The sequence below is a fragment of the Coturnix japonica genome, chromosome 4 (assembly GCF_054131305.1).
Source record: "Coturnix japonica strain WE chromosome 4, WE-NBRP24, whole genome shotgun sequence".
Taxonomy (NCBI): domain Eukaryota; kingdom Metazoa; phylum Chordata; class Aves; order Galliformes; family Phasianidae; genus Coturnix; species Coturnix japonica.
In genome coordinates, this window is record NC_140666.1 from 74,487,822 (window position 1) to 74,512,151 (window position 24,330).

Here is a 24,330-nt window from a genome sequence, read left to right on the forward strand (position 1 = left end):
AGATGGAGAGGGACTCTTATCAGGGAGTAAAGCAAGAAAGATGAAGGCCAATGGCTTTAAACTAAAAGCAGGAAAGTTTAAATTAGATAAGAGGAAATTCATTACTCAAGAGGATGATGAGACCCTGGCAGTCTGCCCAGAAAAGCTGAGGATGTCCCCACCCCTGGAGGAATTCAAGGCCAGGTTGGATGAGCCCTGGGCAGCCAGACCTGGTGAAAGATGTATCCTGTGAATGGCAGAGGGTTGGAATTGGATGGTCTTAAAGGTCCCTTCTACTCCATTCTATATTTTAAGTACATCAACCTTTACCTAGGGAGGTGTACAGCACATATGTAGCAAAGGATAATATTCTTCCTGAATTAGGCAAAAAGTAACTAGTAGACTCCAGAGAAAGGAATGAATGAGTACCTGCTACCAGGGATCCTACAGCTGATGAAGGAAAAACAATTTTGATAGCTCTAGATAAAACAGAGGGAGCATAAGCAGCAGAACTACATTCTCTACTATACACGAGAGAGCAAAGCATAGGAAAGTATATGGTCTTAACTACATTCAGAGAAAATGCCAGCAAGAATTTCTCCTTTAGCACAACTTCATATCATAGCAGTCCTTCTAAATTACAATACCTCCAGATGTTCTTCCAGTAATTACTATTCAAATGAAGGCTCTGAACTCCAGTGTATCTCTGAAGACATATTCCATAAAACATGGAATAAGGCTCAGTTTGGTTTTCTCTTCAGCTTGCTTTAATGTTATTCAATAAACAGGGATAAAAGGGAGCCAAATGTTCCTGAAGACTCTCTCTCAATGTAATTGATTCATTAAGAGCAAAATTAGTTAGAGAAAATAGTATCACAGCAGTTAATGATCACCTTGCACAACAACTGACTATACTTTAAATGCCTATCACTATTTTCTACACACTCATTTTCCAATCCTGAGATTTTGTCAGTTGCCCTTTGCAAGAGACAAATAATACATCCACCTTTTTTCACTACTTCTGGATGCTGAAGGACAAAGAAATGCTAATTATCCTTTTCAGTAATATAACATGATTCAAGACAGTAAGTAGATCTACTTCAAGGTGTTTTCTTAATATATACAGATCTGATTTAGACAGAAAACACCTCAATACTTTGAGAGCTTTCTCCCCGTAGAATCTCAACAGAACTAACACACTTGTATTGCAGTTATTAGGTGTAGACACAGTGAATACCTACAACAGTCACCTCAGACATGTGACCTCTAGCAAAGCCCAGTAACTCAGTCTAGGCTTGTTAGATTCTCAGAATAAAATATTCTATGCTCAAAACAAAAATCTAATAAAAACTTTGAACTTGCAAAACAAAAAGTTTGCCTGTATCATGAGATGCAATGACAAGATCAAAGCAGCAGAGATATCCCAGGCCTAGCTTAGACAAAGCAGAGTGCGGAGGATACAGATGAAGAGCATAAATTGCACTGCATAAGCTCTTCTTCGCATTACACAAGACAAAAAAGTTGATTTTACTACATAACAACTCCATGTTGAGATAGTGATGGACTGAGCAATTTATCAGATGAAATTTAGATTATGGATACACAGCTTGCTGCTTTATTTGGTTACTTTATGCTAGAAAGCTTGTCTTAAATTGAGGTGTTCTTTCTTATTTTAAGTTTCACAACTGATGTTGGTTGTTCTTTTTTTACTTCTAATTACATTTGGAAGCTCTGCTTTATAATAAATCTAAATGCATGCATCAGATCTGGACTACTACATAGTTAAAGCACACCTTTGACTGAATAATTCAGCCTAGACTTTTGAAACTATAAAGAACCTCATCAAAAGCCTACGTTCTGAAGACCTCTGCTTGTTACATACTGGTGATGCACTAATTTTCATTAAATTCTCACAAAACAGCATTTCCTTCTAATGCCTGTTTTTCTTCAACCCCAAACAGAAGTTAACCAAAATCTCTGGCAATGTAAACAACAGCTATCCAGGCAACTGTTTACTTCAACCTAGACAACAGCAGGCTGACAAAGGAAAACACTTCAAACACCACAGGATTTAGTGCATTTTGTTTGGTTGAGACTGAGGGTAGTCATCCATTTTGGAGAATTTCTGGCATATAACATCGGTCACTGGAGACAAACAGCAGAAATAGTATCGTTTCCCCAACTGCTTGCTGTAAAATTACTACAAAAAGATGGTGTTTTTTTTATAGCTGGTAGTAAAAAAAGCAGAATGGAATTTCCCCCCAGAGCAGTATTTTCATTCATAATTCTCTTAACAATTTTGTCTCCACACCGTATTCTTTTTTTCCGCATGAGAGTAGGAGTTCCTTTAAGAAGTTCTTCATAGCACAGACAAATCACAGAAAACAGTTTTTCCTGTTCCACCAGGACAGGCTTCATTTTAATCATGACTGAAAACTTCTGGAGCATTTTCATACAGCTAAACCTTACCTGTATGAAACCAATACTGATGGGAAAAGTTGTAGAATAAGTGGCATTAGATAAAATGTATGGAACAAATGGAAATCCAGTAAGAAGTTTGGAAAACATTTCTAAAATGCTTTCCAGCCACTCCTTGAATATGAGCATTCCCAGCCTCCATCTCACCAAGGGTAAGCAGTACGCTGCAGTGAATCGCAAGCAATACCATCACCCAGTGGAATTGCTGAAGCTGTCAGTTTAAAAACTGAAATTTGACAGGGTAAAGGAAACGGACTTTCACTCAGTAGTGATCAGAAGTAGTTCATCTACTAAGAAAAGATGATCTGCCTTCAGTGATTGAATCCCAGCTTGCTGAAACTCTTCATTAACCAAAGCTCAGTATTATCATCCCATGAGATTAAAATGTTCTGTGTTCCACTTGCCTGGATGCCATGTCTTACAGTAAAATGAGACGTTTTTCACAACCTCTGCTGCTATTAGCTCAGTCACAATATGCCAGAGAAATGAATAGTAAGTCTCCAATAGAAATAAATTCCTGAAGCAGAGCTGATTTAGGCTGGGCCAGCCTACACACTCCTTTCATTCACATATACAGTCAGAGGGATTTGATCCAGGGTACTAGGGACAAACTGAATTGAAGCCTGTGGCCATCTTAACACACACCCACCCCAAATTGTTCCTGAGGTAGTCCATATTGCACTGCAACTGAAAATTTATATGTGGTCAATTTCCAAATGGCTTCAATTACCATTAACCGTGTTTTCTCCAGGAGAAACTATTCATACCTTAAGTTGTCTGAAAACCATTCACAATGATTCCACACTCCCCACCTGCACTGTTACTCACTTGCCAATTTCACTGCAGTTTTGTCACCTGTAGATAGATGGGACTTTAGATAAAAGGTGCTCAGTCTGAAGCATCAGTTACAAAACAACTCCTTTTGAAAAAAATCACTTCGTTGATGCTAGTGCTTGTTCTCAGAGCTGAGATGTTAGCAACTGTAATCTTAAACAGTAATTTTTTGTGGTGTGGTGTTTTTCTTTAAGGGGGATGGGGATAGAGACAAAAGATCTATTCTACACAATCAAAATCACAAGTCTGTGCATTATTATGATAGTTATTTGGAAAGGCTTTTCACCTTCAAAATAAAATTAAAGAACTCCAGATGTTCAATATACGAAGCAACTTACAAACTCAAGAGTTCTTTCAAGCACAAGCCACAAGCCCCGGGATTTCCAAGGCTAAATGTAGCAAGCACGCTGCCAAACAGAACCGACTCCACCTTTCCCTTCCCAGTACAATGGCCGTCAAGGTTAATGACAGCATGATAAGCAAATAAATAACAACCAGATTTCTATGCATAACAAAGAAAAGTTACTTTAAACTGTTAAAGGTTTTGTAGTTTTTGTTTTTTTTAAAGTCAGGAAAAAGTCTAAAAGGAATTAACACTACATAAGATTTTCACTTACGCATTTTCACTTTTCAAAATGGAAGTAAGATTTATTCAACATTAAGTGTAACAACACATCAGAAATCAATATCCACTTATAAAATAAAGCAAAACAACATGAATAAACATAAGAAAATACTGTCTGAGACTCTCCAAGCAGGACATTTCTCATAAGACTCACAGAAAAATATATGCAAACAAAGACTCAATTCCCAAAAACTCAAGTGTTGGGTTGCAGGGATTTTTTTGTTTGTTTTTGTGTTGTGTTTTCTTTTTTTCCAGTTGTAAAGCAATATATAGCTAATGGGAGGTAAACTAGAAAGGGGAATGAAATGCATCATGCTGTACAACACCAAAGAAATACTCCAACTGCATTTTTGTACAGCCTTAACAACATGCAGTAGATGAAGTCAAAAGTAAGTATAGTGTGTATATACTAGAGAGACAGAAGCTAGTCAGTCCCAGGGCTTTGTTTCTTACTTCAGTTCAGTTAACAAAAACAAACAGAAGTAAATAGAGGAAGAGCAGAATCTGCATGGAGGACAACATATCTTCCCAGAACAGTAAAGCCTTTTGAATAAGATTTAAGCTGTGTACACATTTATTTGTCTTGGTCCTCTTATTATTATGTCATTGGAAAAAAAACCTAGAACCAAAGACAGGCTTTATGCAGATATATACATTTTTATAAAGCTGTAATTAAACAAAACAATGCAAGTCACTCAAATTCTGATAATCTTTTCAGTCAGGCATTAATATGCTGAACACTTACTACTAAATCTTTTTTAAACTGAAAATAAGAACAGGGCAAGACAATTCCCAAACAGCCTTGCTAACATATAGGGCAATTTAATTTTTCTGTTGCTTGCAGGAGAACAGTGTGAAAACACACACACTATGCAACTCATTCCACAAAACAAGCCTTCTGGATCAAAAGCTGGGATGTTGGTTCAAATCAGTCCATACCTGGCAGAATTATCTTTTGCCAGTCTCGGTTTTTTTGGTTGTTGTCGTTACATGAATTTCTTTTAAACAAACCCCTAAGAACTCCCATAGTTCTTGTCTGATACTGAAAAGCAAGCAAGCACAGCACACATGCAGTTATTAGAATTAGATAGCCAAATATAATTAACTACAAAGTTCCAAGCAGTAAGGTACATCTACATTCCCCTGGGGAGACTCAATCCTATTGGGAGATGGATCTCAAAGCTGATACCTGGTTCAATTCAGTTCTCTGCCTTTCACCAATAGACCTCCAGAAATCTGTTCTACCAACAAACTAATAAGCTAGTACAAATATCGAAGATGGATGTTTCTGCAGAAGACTGATTTTAATTAAATCCAGTAAGAATGGGCTGATGGCTGACAACTCAAAACTGACCTTTATAAGACTGGACATACTGACCTTAAATTTAAATTATTTCAAGTCTGAAAATATTGGGCAGCATCAAGTTAAGATACAAATAAAAAAAAAAATAATGAAAGACAATTTAAGACAGATAACTTTACCACTGAAATAAATCACACAAGTCAATGACATACTTGGCTCAACTGAAGTACAGCAATGTTTAAGCAGCCATATCCAGCCATGACCTAAGTCTTTAAAAAAAAAATCTAGCACTTATAAGTAATTCTCAATTACTGAGTAAAAAAAAAAAAAAAGCTGTAATCTAAACACAATCAACTACCATTAGCTGTATGTATAGTTTTTCTAACAGTAGAAGGATCGCAAACAAATGAGCAGAATTAAAGTAAAAGGAATGTAAAGGAGAGTTAATTCAGATGTCATCAACATTAAACATAGTCACCTTTAAGACATACTACTGAAATCCAGAACTGCTCTGAGGTCTGGCGATCACTTAAGTTAGTGCTGTAGCTACCAAATTTAAAGCTGGTTTGAAAACGGAATAGATCAAGGCAGTGCCCTGAAGAGTTTGCTCTGCAAACAAAGGTTAATGTCTTGAACAAAGTTACTGATCTGAATGTTGAGATTGAGCATATCTCAACCTGCAGCACCAAGAGCTGTGAATATCCTTTAGCCTTCTGTTATAGTAGCAGATGATGCATGCCTTTGCATTCTTTTTCATTGTATGTGATTGAGCAAGGATTTCCCCATAACACTTGAGATCAACCGATTTCCATTTAAGAGAATTTCAGAGACACATGAAATATATGGAACACATTCTAAATTTTTTTAAGCATGAAACTCCCACTCACAGATCAAAAATTGAAGAAATACATTTTAACTTTTGAAAGACAGTGGATTGATAAGTACTGCCATCTTGCTTAGGTAACATCAGATGCTAGAGCAATAGGGAATAACCATTAGTTTGAAGTTGTTCTAATTCGCATGAATCAGTGCCTTTTGTTTATGCAAGAGAGGACTAGGTAGAGTTTCAGATCAGTACCACATCAAGTGGGTTGGAAGGGAAAGCCATCTACTAAAAATGTGCGTGAAATTGTTGAACTATTTTAGCCTCAAAAGTATTGCTATCTAAACATTTACATGATGTCAAGCTATGACACACTGCAGGCAAGTCCCTTTTTCTGTTGTTACTGACTATACCCAAATCTGTGTTTAAAAGACAAAAGCAGAAAAGTTTATAAGCACTCGAAATCAAACAGCCTTAGCAAACAGCCATTATTCAACAAAGATGCAACATCCAGGATTAAAATGCCTTGAGCAATTAGGAGCAAGCTGTGTTTCAATCTCAAATCACTTCAGTCAGCACATCTAGAACATCTTATAAAACTATGTTCATCACCCTTAACATACTGCACAAAGAGATAAGCAAATGGTAAAGAGGTCCAAGAATCAGTAATTCCACTATTCAGCTTCAAACAATTTAAGTTAAACACTTGGGTTTATATTTGCATTCTTCTCCCCCGTTTCTAAGTAAATGAAAAATAAATGCCTATTCGCATATATTATATAATTTAGATAGCAATTCTTCAGCAGCCTGTCTTGGAAGTAGAATGAAATTGTCCTGATGCTGTAAATGCTGGTGGTATGAGATATGCTGATTGGAGTTGCTCTGTCTCCTGCACATTCTCCTTTCCCATATATTCAGAGGCAAAAAGCAGAATACTTTAGGCTTCCATTTCTAATGAATTTTATGCATTTAGTCATGAAACTAATGCCCAACTCAGGCTTGCATCCATACGCATCACAAATAAACACAAGATATCTTGGGTTCCAATGCTTCCAGATAAGGATGGATAGGCTCTGATGGAGAATTTGATGGAATTTTTTCCACATTACACAACTGTCCATCAGAAAGTACACAGTAATTTGCTACCTAGGTATCAGCAAAGTGGGAAAAGGAAAGTTTACTGTATGTGTCTGGAACTGTGCATATGCAATTTCAAATTCCAAAAAAAAAAAATAACAGCTTTAATCTCAACAAAGTCCACCATAAGCTGCTCATAAAGCATTCCCCACAGCAACCAGAAATACCTTTACTAAAGTTTTTGTGCTATAAGGAGAGAGAAAAATCATAACTTTCAGTAAGGAACTGTGGAAAGGTTTGGCCTTTGGGTTTTTTCATTTTGTTTACTTGTCAGTATATTTCTTGATATGAAACCACCATAGACAGACACATAATCCTCCCTGAAGAGGCTAGACAGCATCTACAAAGGGGCATTCTATCCTGACAAAGGATACTTCAAATGAAATGTTTAAGAAGGCAAAGATCCTCACTTTCAGAAGAAGGTGACCTTAAAATAGAACATGATTTTAGCTATAAGAGTTCCAACACACACACACACACACACACACACAAAAAAAAAAAAAGCTAACCAAAAAAAAACACCTCTGATCACAACCATGCAGAGTTTGGAGCTCTAATGCCTAATGATGACATTAGATTGTCCCAAATGACTATGCCTCACAGCAGTCCTAGTGGTTGGATCACTGATTGGACTCAGTGGCTGCCAGCTTATTCAAATTACATTAAGCAAACAGAGGTAAAATTTGGAGGACCTTTTAAAGCTTATAATCTCCTCACTTCTGAGATGTTGACACACCTCAGGTACTTCAGTGCTGAGGCTGCATTTGATGTTTACCAATGAGGATCTGCTGCAGTGTCTATGAACTCAATATCCTTCCTTCCTCCACCTCATCAGATGCCTGGCAATTTTAGGTTTTTTGAGTAGGGTGGAAAAAAAAGACCTAAAGTTTGGGGAAGGAAAAAAAAAAAAAAAAAAAAAAATTCTACAGTAGTCATAACAGCAGGAACATGTCATTTATATTATGGACAAATTAACCTTTAAGGGCTCAATTAAATAATGGAGAAAGCTTGATGAATTTAAATCAATTGCAATTTATGCTCCAACATACAATACTTACCTCTTCGGTTCATATTAAGTGTTTAGTTATAGTTATTGAGTAGCAGCTATAGAGTTGCAGGACAGCTGGTGATAAACCGAGTGTTGAAAGCGGTCTGTGCTCCAGAAGCTATCACTATGACAGTCTCATTTTTAGAATACTATAACATTTTTCTTCCAGAAGCTGGTAAAATTGTGTATTTTAATAAAAATAATACTTTTTTTTTTTTAAGTCACAGCCAATTAAGAAGCTACCGCTGCTGCTGTTCTACTTTTCAGTTACAAATACTACAGAAAACTTAATTTGGCTTTTCAGTATTTGAGTTTGCGTGACTTTCACACAAGTTCTCTAGGGAAACTGCTTTAGCAATGAGTTGGACTAAATTATCTCCAGAGGTCCCTTCCAACCCCTACCTACTGTGTGATTAGTAAAACATGAATAAATATTTGCACTCTAGTATCAAAAAGCTGCTTCATCTTCTTTGGTAATGGTAGAGACAATTCATCAATTTCACATTGCAACATCTACCATTCAGCCTCAAATCTTAATTAAAACTCATTTATTGCTATAGCCTTCTCAAGTGCAGACAAAAATTGAACATTTTTCTGGTAGTATTTTTCTTTATCTTGTTTTGAAAGCAAATTGTTCCTTAATTTTATGCATTTTCCCTTTTTACATTTTTCAAGTACTTCATAAGGCTTTTAACCATGGACTCTGAAGACTCAGCATTGAGGTGGTTCACCCTGGCAAAAGTCTTTTTACATAGGTGCTTTAGTACAGCCTAACAAGGACAGAGCAAGCAATCACTGCTACTTTGTGATGACTATTTTTGCAGTTTTAACTGTTCAGTAATGATTCAGAGAACAATACAGTTTCGTTATTTTCTATTCAACCACTTTTTCTTTTCTCCAAACTTCACAAATATTTTATTTTTCTAAGCTTTTTGTATAGGTGATGTTCAATACTCCCTGACAGACAGCAAAACTCTGGATTATTTCTGTTCTCTTCAAGAATTAAGCAGCGTTCCAGGACTTTTAAGGTACTTAAACATCTCCATCCCAACTTCTAATGTTCCTCTTCTAACCATTTCACTACCCCATTGTAAACACTTCTGTTAACATCACCACTACTTACTAAGGACAGAACATATCATTTATGTACAGGAACCTAAATAGAAAATTACAGAAAAGAAACACATATCATTCAACTTCTGTTAGCTACAGGTTTTGTTAAAGGCTCCTTAATAGCAAAAAAAATTTAGGCAGTCAGTGAATTAATTCTTTCACACAGTACAGCATGAACATATTGGCGAGGAATGAGCCCCTACTCACAGGCCACTTACTGGCAGTGGCACCCCATTACTGAGACAACTAGCATACCCCCTATGGAAGAGCTAAAACAACTCAGTGATCGCTGGATAAATTGCTTGTGTTCATTAGAGCAAGAAATATTTCTTTGGAATGTACCCTCAAAATAAATTCCTGCTCAGTATTAACATTTTCAGACAAACTGAATAAAAGGCACTGTTACTCAAGCAGTACATTTGTTGTTGCCTACTGTTTATAAACAAAAAAAGTTTTTCAACAATTAGCTACTGTTGCCCTAAATAGGCTTCCTTGCTACCTCATAGTAATTTCATCTCTGCGTATAAAAGCTCAACAAAAACTCTTTCTGAAGCACGTCGAGTCTCACCTTTATGTCTAAAATTATGAGTTAGTATAACAGTATGCATTATAAAATTATACCATTTACTTCAGACATGTCTGGACAGCTAAATCTTCAAACTATACAAAAATAAAGTGTATGAAATCTTACAAAAGGAGGACATTAAGACATTAATAGCTAATCCAAAAAAAATATAACAATAACTTATACACAGCAGTAAGCATAAGCAATGTAGCCTACAAGAGCTTTGAATAAACAGAACTCTGAAATATGTCTGAAACAAGCATCAGCTAAAATTGGAACATTCCCAAAGCACAATAATGTTTCCAATTTATTATCTTTGCCACAGTACAAACTTTCACAAACCAGATGTCTGTTGTCTGTCAGTCTGTAAACAAAAGCTACTAATCCCCTCCTCATTTTAGGAGGGCGAATATTTTCAGTCCCCAGTCAAGTTTCATATCGATCACTTGCATAAGGAATCAAGAGCTTCTTCTCTTGTTAAATTACACGCATCTATATAAATTTATCATACAGCCTGCAGTGAAGTAAAATCACAGTGACAGTCCTGGGAAAAACATTATCTTTACAGCAGGACTTGAACCATTCTAGTAATAAATGCATTAACAAAGCTTCCCATAGTAAAAGCGTGGCATTTCCATTTCCAGAAATCAAGTCAATTAGAAATCCTAGGTTCTACTTAAAAACCCCAAAAATCTAAAAGTGAAAAGTTTCGTCTTCTCAGTCAAATGTAAGTCTTTCAGTTTCACTTGCAGAGAGACTTTTCCAGTCTGTAAAACAGTAGTGCAATTCAATTAATTCTACTTTTTATTTTTCTTGAAGTCCAGTAGATAAGCGTCCTAGCTCTATGGAAAGATAGGAAGATGCTCCAGTAAACAATAAACTTTGGCAAGCCCAGGAAGGCTTACTAGTTCATTAAAGCTTTTAAGTCCAAAGTGGCTTAAAAAGGATTTATGAATAAACAAAAGGAAAAAGAAATAAATAGGCAGAAATGAATGTAAACTGTCTGAAATTTTTAATGATTTCTCATTGACAGCTGGCACGATCTTTGACAAGAGAGTCAGTTAAATAGACTTGACCTAGAGAACATCCCATTCGAAAACGGAATGCTCAAATGGAATTACATTCCTAAAGATTTTAAAAAAAGAGTTCTTATAATGTTACTACAGACTTCTTCTGCCCACCTCACTTACACTTCTTCTTAAAGAGGCTTTTTATTTTTGATGGCTTTTTGTTTTTTTCACCATTTTGGTACAGGTCCTGTGGGATGCTACTTATCCTAGGGACAGAACAAGCTTCTTGGCTGGGTTTACTATCACTGCCGGCTGAAGAGCATGAGGTGTGCCGAGGCTTTACAACTGGGATTCCACTTGAAAGCTGGTTCATGCTGCAGGACTTCTCCAGAATTCCATTATAAACTTTGCTTGCAGGGCTAAAAATCATGCTTTTAGTTTCTGCCATGCCTACACAGTCAGGAGAGCCCCTAGATATATCTGCAGTTAGAGAAGAGTCTCCTGTAGATGATTCCTCCAGTGAGAGTTCTTCCCGGGATACTTTCTGAGGAGAAAGCGTCTGGTACATCTCAAGACTAGATGGAGGAGACTGCTTCCTTCCAATGGACGAATTTAACGAGTCACATTCCGAACCTGTTTCCTGTACTTCCCTGAGTCAAAGCAAACAGAGGAGAAAACAATGAAACTTTAATTGCATGGTGGGATTTAAAGGAAATAAATTTAGTATTAACATTAGTCTAAAAGCACCACCCACATCTCCCTACTAGTTAATTAACAAAAAAACAAAAACAAAAACAAAAACACATTAGGTCAGACATTTTAACTTACAACTTGAATTATATCATTTTATTACCTAAACTTAAGTTAGTTAGCTTCTGTAATCGTTTTTGTGGGCAGCAGAATCTGCCCAGAATCAGTCATTTGTATCTCACTGAAAAGAACAAAAACTATCTTTCTGGCACATGAAGTCAAGAAAAGTTATGAAATGAAAGGAGGAGATTTAAGTCTATCATATATAAGAAGTTTCTTCAGGACAAGCGTCCCTACCTTTCAACAAGCTCATTTGCTCCTTCCAAAAGGAATTTAACCTTTTCCTATGAGGCCATGTAACAAGAGTAGGTACACGCTCAACATGCTGTAAGAATTGTGTTACCATCCATCTTCTCTTCGCCCAGTAGCTGACATTGCTTTTGATCCTAGTTTCAGATGTGAAAGCCAGTAACATATTGTAATGGAGAATCAGGGTTAGTTCAGTGCACCCTGGATTGTAACATTACTTAACTGTATATGACATACTAGCTATTTACATATTCATACCAGACAAGAACACTCTCTGCTCCCTATGAACTGTATTACTTATATTATCCTATAGATTACTTCAATTTTTTGACTTGGTTCAATCTCTAATTCTAAACTGATAGTCTCAAATAATCCTATCAGATTTCCAAGTGCTGTTTGCTAGTCTCCGTACCATTGTTTATCAGCAGAGAAGTAAATGGCTTCCTCCTCCTCTTCAGTTCGATAAAGAGCTGGACAGCTCGACACAGAAAGGATGTCAGGGTCAGGGGAGTGCAAAGCATGCTGAGACTGTGGAGATGATGGCACAACATTGCGTCTTGATCGACACAAGCTACTGCTTCTTGCCAGTGTGCTTGGAGGTTTTACAATGGACCCTGAGGCAAAGAAAAAGCAAACCAAAATCCCCCAAGTGACATTGATGTTAATAATATCTACTCTGAAGACTAAATAATAGGTGTCTGCTTCAGCCATAGTGATTCCTAAGCATCTTCGACATCACCCAATTATTTAGTGGACACTGTTTAACTGTTTAGAGAGAAGACAGACTGACATCACCTTATACATTCTAGCTAACAAAGATCCAACTGCAGCAATTTTGCGTCTGACAAATACTGACTGCACGCACCACTGGCTTACTACCCTCTCTTTAAGAGCAAGACTCCCAAGCCCTTTTAAAGCAAGAACAGCAGTGCTAAAATTAGTGTGTTAGGCAATATCCTGCGTTTTTCTTGTGTAGTGATTTGAAGCTTAAAGAATATGTGAAAGTTTTGCAAGTTAAGCGCATCCAGCCAAACAGCCAACTGAATTTTATTGCATTAGTTGAGAATTAACATTAGACACAGAAGACTAATTTATCATATTCCATTTAAATTAAAAGATAGTAAATATATAATTAAGCCTCATTTCAAGCTCAATAATTTTGATTTGACAACATTTTCTTTTACCAAGCAAATTATTAATTTCAGGAAAAAAAATTTAATGGGCGGAGACTACAATACAAGAATTGACCATTCAAGCATCTAATATGAAGGGACAAACTATTATCTTCCTCATCCAATTTCTCATTTGGAAGTTGACTAGGTAGCAATACTCTCATGTAAAAAAAAAACTACAAACCCTACATTCGAGGCAAGCTGTTATCAGCCTCGTTATGCCTCTTCAAACTGTCTCACAAAATGCATCACTTTGCTTAGATAAGACTGTTCCTGATGTTGAAGATCTTTAATTCAGAACACCGTAGATTCAGGTATTTTTTGGTTTTGTGTTTTGTTTTTGGTGGTTTTTTAAAATTTTTTTGGTAAACAAGGATGCCCTAACAAAACATATCTTTTTTTGATATGCCAGTTTAGCAACCACTAGATTAGCTTCCCTTCCTGGAATCTCAGAAAAGGTTCAGTTCCTGTTTTCAGTGCAGGAAGTCACAACTTGCACAAAATAGCAAAGAGCTGGACCTTCACAAGTACTTACTTAGATTTCGTGATCTACTGGGCTGAGTGATAAAGAACAACTGCTTTCAAGTTCCAACGTATCAGTTGTCATGTAACTCAAACTTTTTATTTTACTTTGAGGAATGCCCTACTGACCTGAAATGCAGGCGCTGACAGCTCAAAAATAAGGTTTTGTCACTACTAAGAAATTTCTAAGAAACAAAAACCTGGAAGTTTAGTGAGGTGAAACTACAGAATCCATTCAGGATACATGTACTGTGTGTCCAGGTAAATCAGATGTCATTCTACTTGATGGTGTAAAAACCAAGACTGAACCATCGCCGAGAGGAATTACAAACATTTTGTTTTCTTGTAGGCGCACACACATGGGATTACGAAGGACTAAGCTATGACAACTCAGCAACTATAGTTTTCAAATACAAATGAAACACTATGTTGAGGAACTAACTAGCAGAATCCTAATGAGCCAATGGAAAACAGGAAGTTTTACTATCCCCTTTCTTGTAATGACTTCATTCCATTCTCAATCATATTTTTCCTAACCCCATTCAGTTCTTCAGCTCGGGACTGATTAAATAGATCTTAAGAAGAGATCAAAGGATGTTGGGCTAGATAACTAACCCAGACTAGTAAACTCAGTTTAGGTTCATACACTGAAACAGCACTGCTTGTAACTGACCTCTCTGCACATTGCCTTTTATCAGACATTTTACTTCTGTCTTTCCCAGTGTACATTTGCCATTTTTGGTCTGACGTATGAGAATAAACCTAACCATTATCAACCAATCACACTATTTTACTATACTTGAACTGATTTCAGCAACGTCATTCAGCACATTTTCTCTTTCCCTGCTTCCAAAGCATCTCCAATTGAGATTGTCATTTATTGTGGCTTTTTTCCCTTGTTTTTCATTGAGTACAAACTTGAAAAATCACTTCCATGAAAGCAGACTCGTGCCTACTGAGCTTTGGTATAATATTATTGCATCCACTGGTCATCCAAAGAATTTGTTCGTAAGGTTTAAATCAAAGTCCTCATGGTAAATATTATAGAGACAGTATTCTTTAGAAAGCGAACAGAACTTTCAGAAGAAATAGTGTTACAAGGGTTTTCAGAGAGGCCTGCAGAACACATGCAAGAAGGTTGGTAAGATCAGAAGGAAAGCGTGCCCAAAGCATATGGATTGAAACCAGCAAAGTGGCAAATAGTCCCATTATGCAGCTTTAAAACACTAATTCTAATTTCTTCAAGGAATTCCAGCCCTGGAAGAAAAACATACACATATGACAAAAGTTTCCTGCCTACTTAATTCTCAGCTTGATGCTTCTTGAACAGCTACATGGGAACTCATCTTTTTGACGTGTCTCCAGAGCCGAGTTAATCACAACTTCCCTGAAAAAACCTTGTGTTGACATAATGACTCAAAATATCAGGGTGGTCTGAACCCCCAGTGTATATATTTTGATTATAGTTTAACCAAAGCTGGATCTCGCTCCCTCCAGCATTTGGCCTCTGTGCTTTACACTCAAACAACTCAATGCATCTCAACATAAACATTCTCCCTGAAAGCTTCCCTTGGACAACAACAGGAATTTCTTTCAGGCACTGAAGAATGTTTGAATAGATATGTATCACACTGCATCTCAAAGGATAAGACCTTCCAAGTGGCTGAGGGGATCCTAGGCAAACTCCATCCCTGTCATCAGAAAGAACAGGTGCACTAAGAGAAACTCAACATTATGGATTATCCATGTTTTGTCTAAGTTGCAAGCACAAAAAGCAGACTTTCAAAACTTCAACTGACTTTGCACCGTGTTCCCTCCTTCCTGCCCAGTCCCCAACCATGAGAGGGAATAAAGGCTTTCTCCTTATTACAAAACTCCATTTTCAGTTTATGCAAGCCTTGAAAGAGATCTGAAAAAGTTAACTCAAATTTTATTTCTTCTGACTTTGTTCCAACTCTATTATTTTTAGAACTCTCACTTGACTTTAAAATCCTATCCCTCCAATGCTTTTTCCCTTCTTTTTTACTGAACACTTACCGTGAAACTGTGAAACTATTGGAGGAGTATCTTCATCTAAGTCATCAACTCCCCCTGCAATTGGATAAGGAGGAATGGAGACTCGGGGCATAACTACCCAGCTGTGATCAGAGTAGAGAGAGGAGGTCAAGCTGGGTAGCCCAGAATTGTGCGCTATTTGAAAACCACAAATCTTCTCAATCTGTTGCCATCGATAAAGACGCTCCCGCAAGCAGGTTGTCAACTCGGACAGTGCTTTCCTGAAGAAAATCACACATTAAAATTACATTTTTAGTGACAAAGCAACAACTGTGCAGTCATTTTAGAATACCTCAAGGTCCATTAAGACTGTCCAAATATTCCCAACACCAATGTATTTTAATCTATGCACATAAAAATGCAAAAACATTAAGTTCCAGAAACAAAAATTCCATAAAAACAAAAGTTCCAATTCAATTGTTCCAGGAACTCAGAACTTGCTTCCCTCCAAGAAAAAAAAAAATAAAAAATATATTAAAAAAAAAAATAACCACATCCTGGTATTAGTCTTACTTGGCTTCAAGGATTTTATGGTCCACTTCATCCAGTGAAGAGCTGTGAGCAACATGTAATGTTCCAAACACAGTGCTTCTCTTCTTTTTTATCTTTTCTGCCTAAAAAGCAGAAACGCACAAATTAAATACTTAATGCATACAGCAATATATATGCAAAATGGATGAACAGTATAAACCAGCCCAAAGCAGAAAAGATATCCACACACTTACCTGAGTAATTTGTATTTAACATTAAATTTATTTAGCAAAATATTGGTCTTTACAAAACATTGAAGTCATTACCTCATCTTTGGCGATTGCTAATTGCATTTCAGCATGCTGTCTTTTGATATTGTAATATTGTACTTCCACTTCATGCGTTAACTGAAGCCACTTCTGCAATGCTTCAGGAACAGACCAATTGCTTCTCAGCTCAAATTCCTTCTCAGCCTTTTTTAAAGCCATGCGCACCTGACAATCAGAAAGAAATGAAAGCATCATCAAGATCATCATTAGAACTGACAGAAGAAAAAAATGTAAAATACAAACATATTTCTACCACACAGCAACATACTCAGGTTTTACAAATCTCTTGCAAGTGTCACTCCTCTTAGGAAGTATAGCAAACATTTCTGAAACTATGCAAGGGCTGCTCTGAATGTTATACCTCCTGCTACACTGGCCCACAACATACATCTGACCTGCTTCTACTAAGAAGAACAAGACAAAGCCATTAGTTCTCCCATACAAAAACAAGACAGTAAAACTTTTGTAATCCTCTTCCTTACATCTCTGGTTACATGAGTTCCTAATATCGCAAGGTCTTACATAATAAAACACCCCTGAATAATGACAATTGACACACTTTTAAGTATTTTTAGACTTCTCCATTCAAATCTAGCATCAGAGAAAGACTATTTTAAATACTCCTAAAGCTCTAAATAAAGCAAGAACTACATTTAAGTCAGCATTAAAATACAGTTTGGAGATACCTGCACCAGCTCCTCCTCTGCATATTTGAGCCTGCTGAGCTCACATTCAGCTCCCTCCCTCAACTCCCTTAGGCGATGAGCTTCTCGTTTGGCATCATTGATCTCATCCATCATTTTGCGCTCCAGATTTTGCTTTTCCACAGCTACATTTCTATTCTCTTCCTGTGCTTTTTCAAGCCTTCACAATCAAACAGAAAAAATGAGAAAACACACAGCAGGTTTGTTAGATGTTACCATCCTCCAGAGAATGGAAATGTGTCCAACATCACAACAATACAAATTGAATGGATATAAATTGAAACAGAAGACTCCATCTGGACGCTAGGAAGAATGCCTGTGCTGTGCAGGTGAGCAAGCAGTGGCACAAGGTGCCCAGAGGGCCTGTGGAGTCTCCCTCCTTGGAGATCTTCAAAAGCCACCTTGATGCAGTCCTGGGCTGCTCTGAGTTGGACTGAACAGCCTCCAGGGATCCCTTCCCACCTCAGCCATTCTGTGACAATAAAAACTGAACAAGCTGCATGAATCTGCAGCATCACATTGAGATGTTTATAGCGTCAAGCAAAACATGTCAAGTTTTCACTGAGCCTTCATTAAAGGTAATAAGATCAAAGTATCAGTTTCCATAGAAAACTGAGTTACAAACATACCAAAAAAAAAAAAAAACCTAACAACTTTCATAACACTAAACAAGCAATATAATCAGTCACGGTGTGATTCAATCTTAAGAACTAAAAATAGATGAAACATGCTTCTGTGTTGTCTCTTTAATGTACATAGTATAGATTCCAAAGTTAATTATATGAAAATAACCATATCTACTTCTAAATCATTCTATAAAGATGGAACCTCTATTCTCTACTCACATCTTAACTTTCTATCACAGTCTCAAGTACCCAGGAGCAATACCTACCCAAATCCCCATTCAGCACTGGGGTAAGTTTCCATTTTAAAAAAATCAACAAAATCCAAAGTAAGCTTAAGGCAAGAGGTTTTTTTCTAAGTGGTCTGTATTCAAACTTCATTTCAAAAGGAAATCAAAGACAACATTAACTTTTTTTGTTTGTTTTTATACCTTTCCTGCAAGTCAAGAAGACTTTGTTCTGCTGTTTGCAGACTTTCCAAGTCCTTCATCATTTTTGTGATGTGTTCTTTTGAGGTTCTGTTCTGTGTATATGCAAACCAGCAGCCTCCAAAACCAATAACTATGGAAACTGTTAATACAAAATCCTTCATCCAGTTGTGAGGGGGACCTGTACAGAGAATAACACAATCATTAACTGCTTCATAGGTACAAAAATTACAATAATGAGTTAGTGGTGGTTTTGTGGTTTTTTTTGTATATGCATTGCTGTGCTGTTTTTTCCTTCCTGCATAGCATAGGCTGTGATTAAACCTGATGTTAAACAGAATTCATACTCATTCCATACTTAAGCTAACTCCAACAACTCCTGTTCATTTACCATACACATAAGAAATCGTTCTCGAATAAAATCTACTCACTGTATTATGTTTTAGAGTAGACTAAGGAAGTGTGCTGTGTCCCCAGTCCATCATTCTGATAATTTTTTAAATCAATTGTTTAGTTCTATACTGCATGTCAATCAGTATACACAGTAAAAAAAGAAGCCATTGTTCCTATAGTATCAAATGTCACTGGAAATCCTTGATGTTTAATTTATGCAATAAAAAGGTAAGGTAAAAAGAATTACTAACGTGTAAGAGGTCCAAATAAAACAACATCCAAGGCTTTGAGCTGAAGTTTCTGTCTATGGCTCCGGTCAATTATTTTCAGGTGAGAAATCATGAAAGCATGTTCATTTACTGCTATCCTGTTAACGACAAAACAACACATCATATACTTCACACTGTATTCAAACCACTTATTGAAGAAAATGCACCCACACTGTACAGAATTTTCCAGTTAGATAGATTATGATCACACAATTAGATTAAGAGATACAATACATTCATAGTTTTGCTGTGAAAAACCACGTGGTCAAGGAAAAACAATCAAATCATAGCACTATTCTTTCTGGAATATTCATGAAACAAATCCCACTGGTAAGGCTAAAAGTAATGACTTATCTATAAGCCTGTGACAACAACTCACTGATATCTACAAAACTAAAATGTAGCAATTATGCTCAAGAAAATGGTTTCTGCAGATAGTTCTGATATACATTCATGCAATACATTCAAAGTTGTCCAAAAGAAATTGAGCTAATATAAATATAATGTAGTCATTGATAAAAGCTTTGATAGAAGGAGATAAAACTAAGATGAAAAGAATAGCAGGGAAGAAAAATATATCTAGAATTACTTCAGCAGAAAAACATCAGTCAGCCTTTAGAAACACCACGGCTATTCTCTTTTCTTATATTTGATCATATATAGTTAGACCAGTTTCACATATATGTTCCCACATGGTGGCTAAATCAGCAGCCTACAGTAAGTCATTTGAAACTAAATCACAGGAAATATTCACCTGGGAAGTGTTGTTCCATTAACGTTGCTCTCCCTAAAATTCTTTTCATACTGGGGCAGTTCAACAAATTCTGACAGCCACTGAAGAGTGTCCTCTTGAGTCCAGTTATGAACTGAGAAAAAAAAAAGGTTTTGATTAATTTTAGCAAAAAACAGTAAGAAGACATTGCAAACAAACAGTAGGAAAAAAAAATCAAGTTACAATGAGCATGAGAGTTTAGCCAAAAAAAAAGTGCAGACAAATTAACATCCGCATTAACCAATGTATGGCAATAATTTAAGGTAACATACCAAAATCCCACCCAGGAACCTGCTCCCATTTTCACAGAGGCTTGTGCAAACTAACCACAAAAGAGGAGCACAAAAGCGATTAAGATGGGAAGAGTGAAAGAAAATACTGAAAGATACACAACAACAAAACACATCAACTCCTTAAAAGTCCAAGATTTCTGTGTTATATGCACTTGTATTCCTGCTAAGAAAAATGTTTAAATTAATTAAAAAATCTCGAGTATATAATGGCAGGTGTCTATACAACCTGTCATAGCTATAAATGCTCTAAGTAAATAAAGAAATGCTATCCATAGATTTTTAACCTCCAAAAACATTTCTAGTCCAGCTGCCATGGCTTCAAGCTTCACACTGACAAATTCACAAAGCAATTATTTCATCCCATTTATTTCCTTGCCTTTGCACCAAACCTGTTCTCCAGATGTTGATCTTCAGACTCCATTTTATCATAATACTCTAAACTATGATAAAAGATGGTTCAACTCTATTTACAAACAGATCCTTTCCACACTGCAAAGATTCTTAACTGTTTCTCTAATGTGAGACCATCAGATTCACAGGTCTTCGTAAGGATATCAAAAGGTTAGTCAAGATCATCCAAGACTGTCCTTAACTGCATCATACAAGTACTACATTCACAGATTCAAAGCAAGTGCACTGTTTGAATTTAAAAAAAAGTCATCTCAAATAGCTACGACACACTAGAGACCTCACTGCTGACAGCACAGACCGCACAGTTCTGGAAGCAGCAATTCGCAGAGTTTAGAAAATGAAAGAACTTACAAGTTTCACTTCTCCTGGAAGTATTCTGCAATCACATTGTTAAAAATCAAAGTGAAATTGTTTCTTGTTTTTAATAAAAATTCAATAATATTCAACTTCTTATTGAAGAAATATACGCGTTGTTTATAGTAAATTATTTCTGCTCTATTGCAGAGACAAAAAGGTACAATGTCTCCTTCACGACATATTGAAGAAAGTTCCCAAAACAATCTAGTTAGTTAACATTCCTATTCATTTCCCATCACCGTACCAGATACCTCCATTAGTAAAGAGCCTTCATAAAGCATCAAGGTCAATCTGTTCTGAACTAAAATGAGAACTTACACTTGCTGTGATCTTCTCATATAGTTTCCCTCTGACCAAAAAACTGCTATTAACGGTTATACATAGGTGTGCCTATCTAAATAACCTCTCTCAACTTTAAGAATTATTCTTAAATATGGAATATGGACTCATAATATGGAGTCAACTCTTATTCTAGGATTTCATGTTCCGAATCTGTCCACAAGAATGCTAGATTTGTTTGATAAAAACAAAGCTGTACGGAATAAGCGTTTCTCCTTTTAATAAACACCTCCTCGTTTGACCTTCAACACCAACATAGTAGTCAGATTGTCTGTTTCAGTTCTACAGAAACTCACAGCAAATTAGCTGTCTGACAAAAAGACTGTAAATCCCACTGTGAAAGCTTAGAAGTTTCATGCTTGTCTAGATCTATCTTAGTTCACATCACTGTAATCACTAGATTGGCAGGAACCCTTGGATTCAGGAAATACCTTTGCTTTTATGATTTATTTGTATTTAACCACATTGTACTTGTCATGCCCACAGAAACCATTTTACAAATGGCTACCTCCACTATAACACTACTTAATCAATGTTAAAGAAAATATAATTAAGCCTAAGTCTTGTGACTTACACAAGCAACTAAACTGTACATACTTGCAATTTATTTTTTTCTAATTCCAATAAACAGTACACTTCATTATGTCAGAGATCATTCTCTCCCCATAAAAAAGAGATGCAAGAAAAGCCTTTTCCAGGAGTCAACAGCTTTCCAAAGGTACAAGAGAAACATTAGAGTAGTTACAAGGGTCAGTCCCTTAATTAAAGAGAGATTAAAAAGAATAAGACAACAAAGATCCAGGGGGTAAGGAGAGGTGGAGGGGGCTGATCTGGATGTCAGTAAGAATATAATCCAAAGCAAAGTAAAACTATACAATGTCATACACCAGGTCTGCATAAGTCCTAGACCTGACAGTCTTTCCATTTTTATAGACAAATTCCTGCATCCAAGCAAAGACCAGACAGCAGCTAAGTAGAAACACTGTCAACTTTTCCTCACATATGAGAAGTTATTTTGCTTGATCCTTGATCCTAAATTGATCATGTTCCCCCTCACTCGAGCTCTGCTATCCACAGCCAAAAATTCAACTGCAGAACAAGCTCCTAATTCCCTACAGGATCTGTCAAGTACATCCACTTACTCAGAAGCAAGTAAGAAGTAATTATCTGATTAACTGATCCAGTGGCAAACAAGTGTGGCTGTAAAAGATGATGTGCAATTAACTAATGAGTGAAAGTAATCAGCAGCTGGAAAACAGCATACATGCATGTTGCTTCCAAATCTGAAGAACTGTGTGGCATTTCTAACCATACAGCAGGGGAAAGAGGATTGTAATAACTTGGAGAGAGTAAAGCAACAACAATCAATGGATTGAACGATGAAATTAAGAAACTTTACACAGCGAGCTTAACCTCAAGAAAAGACACTTGCAACCAAACTCATTCATGTTTAGAGAGGTGGTAGCAGGGCTCAGAGTTCCTGTGTAAATGATTAGTAGCTACAGAAAACTACTTTGGTGCTAAAGTTGTTGTATGCCTGCTTGTAATCTATTTCCACACAAGTGAAATTCTAATACTAGGTCTGCATGTCCCTACCTTTTCAAGATGGAACCTCAACTTCCCTTTCCTGAAGCACCATGGTAGAGCCCCGGAAAACTGATTTACATCAGCCAAAACATTCAAGCTTTCTTTATATTTATCTTCTATAGAGTATATGCCAGTCAGAAGTATCGCCTGACTTGTTTCCACTAAGACCTTACAACCAGTATAGACACTTATCCCTCAACAGCATACAGTAGTGAGAAGTAAGCTGGCCTTCATTCGGCAGAAGCAGCAACAGCCTGCTGAAACACGATACAGGAGAACTGACGACATGAGTGTACTCAAAGTAAAGCAGGCAGCTGCAGTTCACCTCCATCAGCACTGCAAGTAAGAATGTGACAGCTCCAAGTGTGCTGAGGGAGTGACTTTTCCTTATTTTCATCACCCTGAAAGAATACAGTAGATAGCAGATAGAGTCGTTTAGTTGCTGCTCCTCTAAGTTAAATGCATATGGCATTAAAGAGTAATCGTAGTAACCTTCCATGTCATACCTATTTCTACAAGTAGCTATCTTGAGAGACAGTATGTCAGCAACATGCCTTGGGCAGGCAGGTGTAAAAGCCACAGTGTTTACACCCCAGTGTAGCACTCAGACTCTAGATTTACTTCAGCTGTTCTATTCTAGATACCAATTTTGGTGTTTCTTTTTAACAAACAGCTGTGAAAACATGCTTGAAGGTGAAGGTAGCAAGATGACCCTGTATGGAGCTGTTCCTTGCAAACCCATATTCACTGTCCATTAGGAGATCAGGCAATAGATATGCTTTTATTCATATTGAACTTATCACATAGCACAGTGCTACAAGGAGGCAGCTGGAAAGTAAAACATTACAGTTATCAGTCCCAGTACTCTTATGGGCCTCCAACACCTTTCACAGATCAGAATACATACAACAGCAATACTTCACAGTAAGTAGTGAATGACAGCCATACTTTGAAAGCTGAGAACAGACTAATCAGGCAAAAACAATATAGAAACACTTTGGTTTTTGTTTATGTCAATCATATGTACGGAGTCCAAGGTTTTTATTGTAGCAGGACCTTCAGCAGCTGCATTATGTGAAATACTCTGCAACCAGTTCTTACAATTTTTAATTTAAATTTATTAGATGGTGACCCTATCTTTCCAACAGAAGCACAAGTTTAATTCTCCTTCGTGCAGAATGCCTGTCTGCAGCACTGTACCCTCCTGCCCCAGATGGCATGCAGCCTTACATAACCCAGCCTTAGCCAAGCCCTGCACACGTGTTTCCAGCCACTGGTATTTAAAACCTGAGACAGTAAACGAATTAGAAAGTGCAAGGCAACCATAACATCTTTGTGGCACGCAGTTCAGTCCCAGCTGCTGCAACAACACTCGTGAAATATTACCTCAGATTAAAACAGGTGATCACATAAATAAAAACTTTAAAAAAAAAAAAGTGAAAGTGAAAAGGTTGGTAATCACAAAAGCAAGAGTTTGGGAATCTCTAAATTACAGAAATTTAAGTGAATTTAAAGCACCTGAACAACTTTTCATCTTATGAGGAAAAATTAAAGGAGGATAAAGAAAATAAGAAAGCATCTCCAACAGCTGTATTTCAATTAGCAACATAAAGCTTAAACAACTTTAGCTT

At 36.8% G+C, this 24,330-nt stretch overlaps 1 protein-coding gene across 4 annotated transcripts in view; it reads right to left on the reverse strand.

The window, feature by feature from the left end:
* Positions 1–3,911: 3,911 nt before the first annotated feature.
* STIM2 (stromal interaction molecule 2) overlaps positions 3,912–24,330 on the reverse strand; it is a 59,333-nt gene continuing 38,914 nt past the window's right edge. For 2 of the 4 annotated variants that reach the window (XM_015862698.3, XM_015862699.3), the window contains exons 4-12: positions 19,695–19,806; positions 18,923–19,038; positions 18,282–18,459; positions 17,210–17,387; positions 16,521–16,688; positions 16,237–16,337; positions 15,706–15,944; positions 12,387–12,588; positions 3,912–11,565 (exon numbers count right to left, since the gene is read on the reverse strand). In XM_015862698.3, coding sequence (XP_015718184.1) covers positions 11,088–11,565; positions 12,387–12,588; positions 15,706–15,944; positions 16,237–16,337; positions 16,521–16,688; positions 17,210–17,387; positions 18,282–18,459; positions 18,923–19,038; positions 19,695–19,806 — 1,772 coding nt within the window. In that variant the 3' untranslated portion in view covers positions 3,912–11,087. Of the gene's footprint in view, positions 11,566–11,962; positions 12,112–12,386; positions 12,589–15,705; positions 15,945–16,236; positions 16,338–16,520; positions 16,689–17,209; positions 17,388–18,281; positions 18,460–18,922; positions 19,039–19,694; positions 19,807–24,330 lie in introns of all 4 variants that reach the window. The other 2 variants (XM_015862701.3, XM_085545604.1) reach the window with 2 other exon arrangements.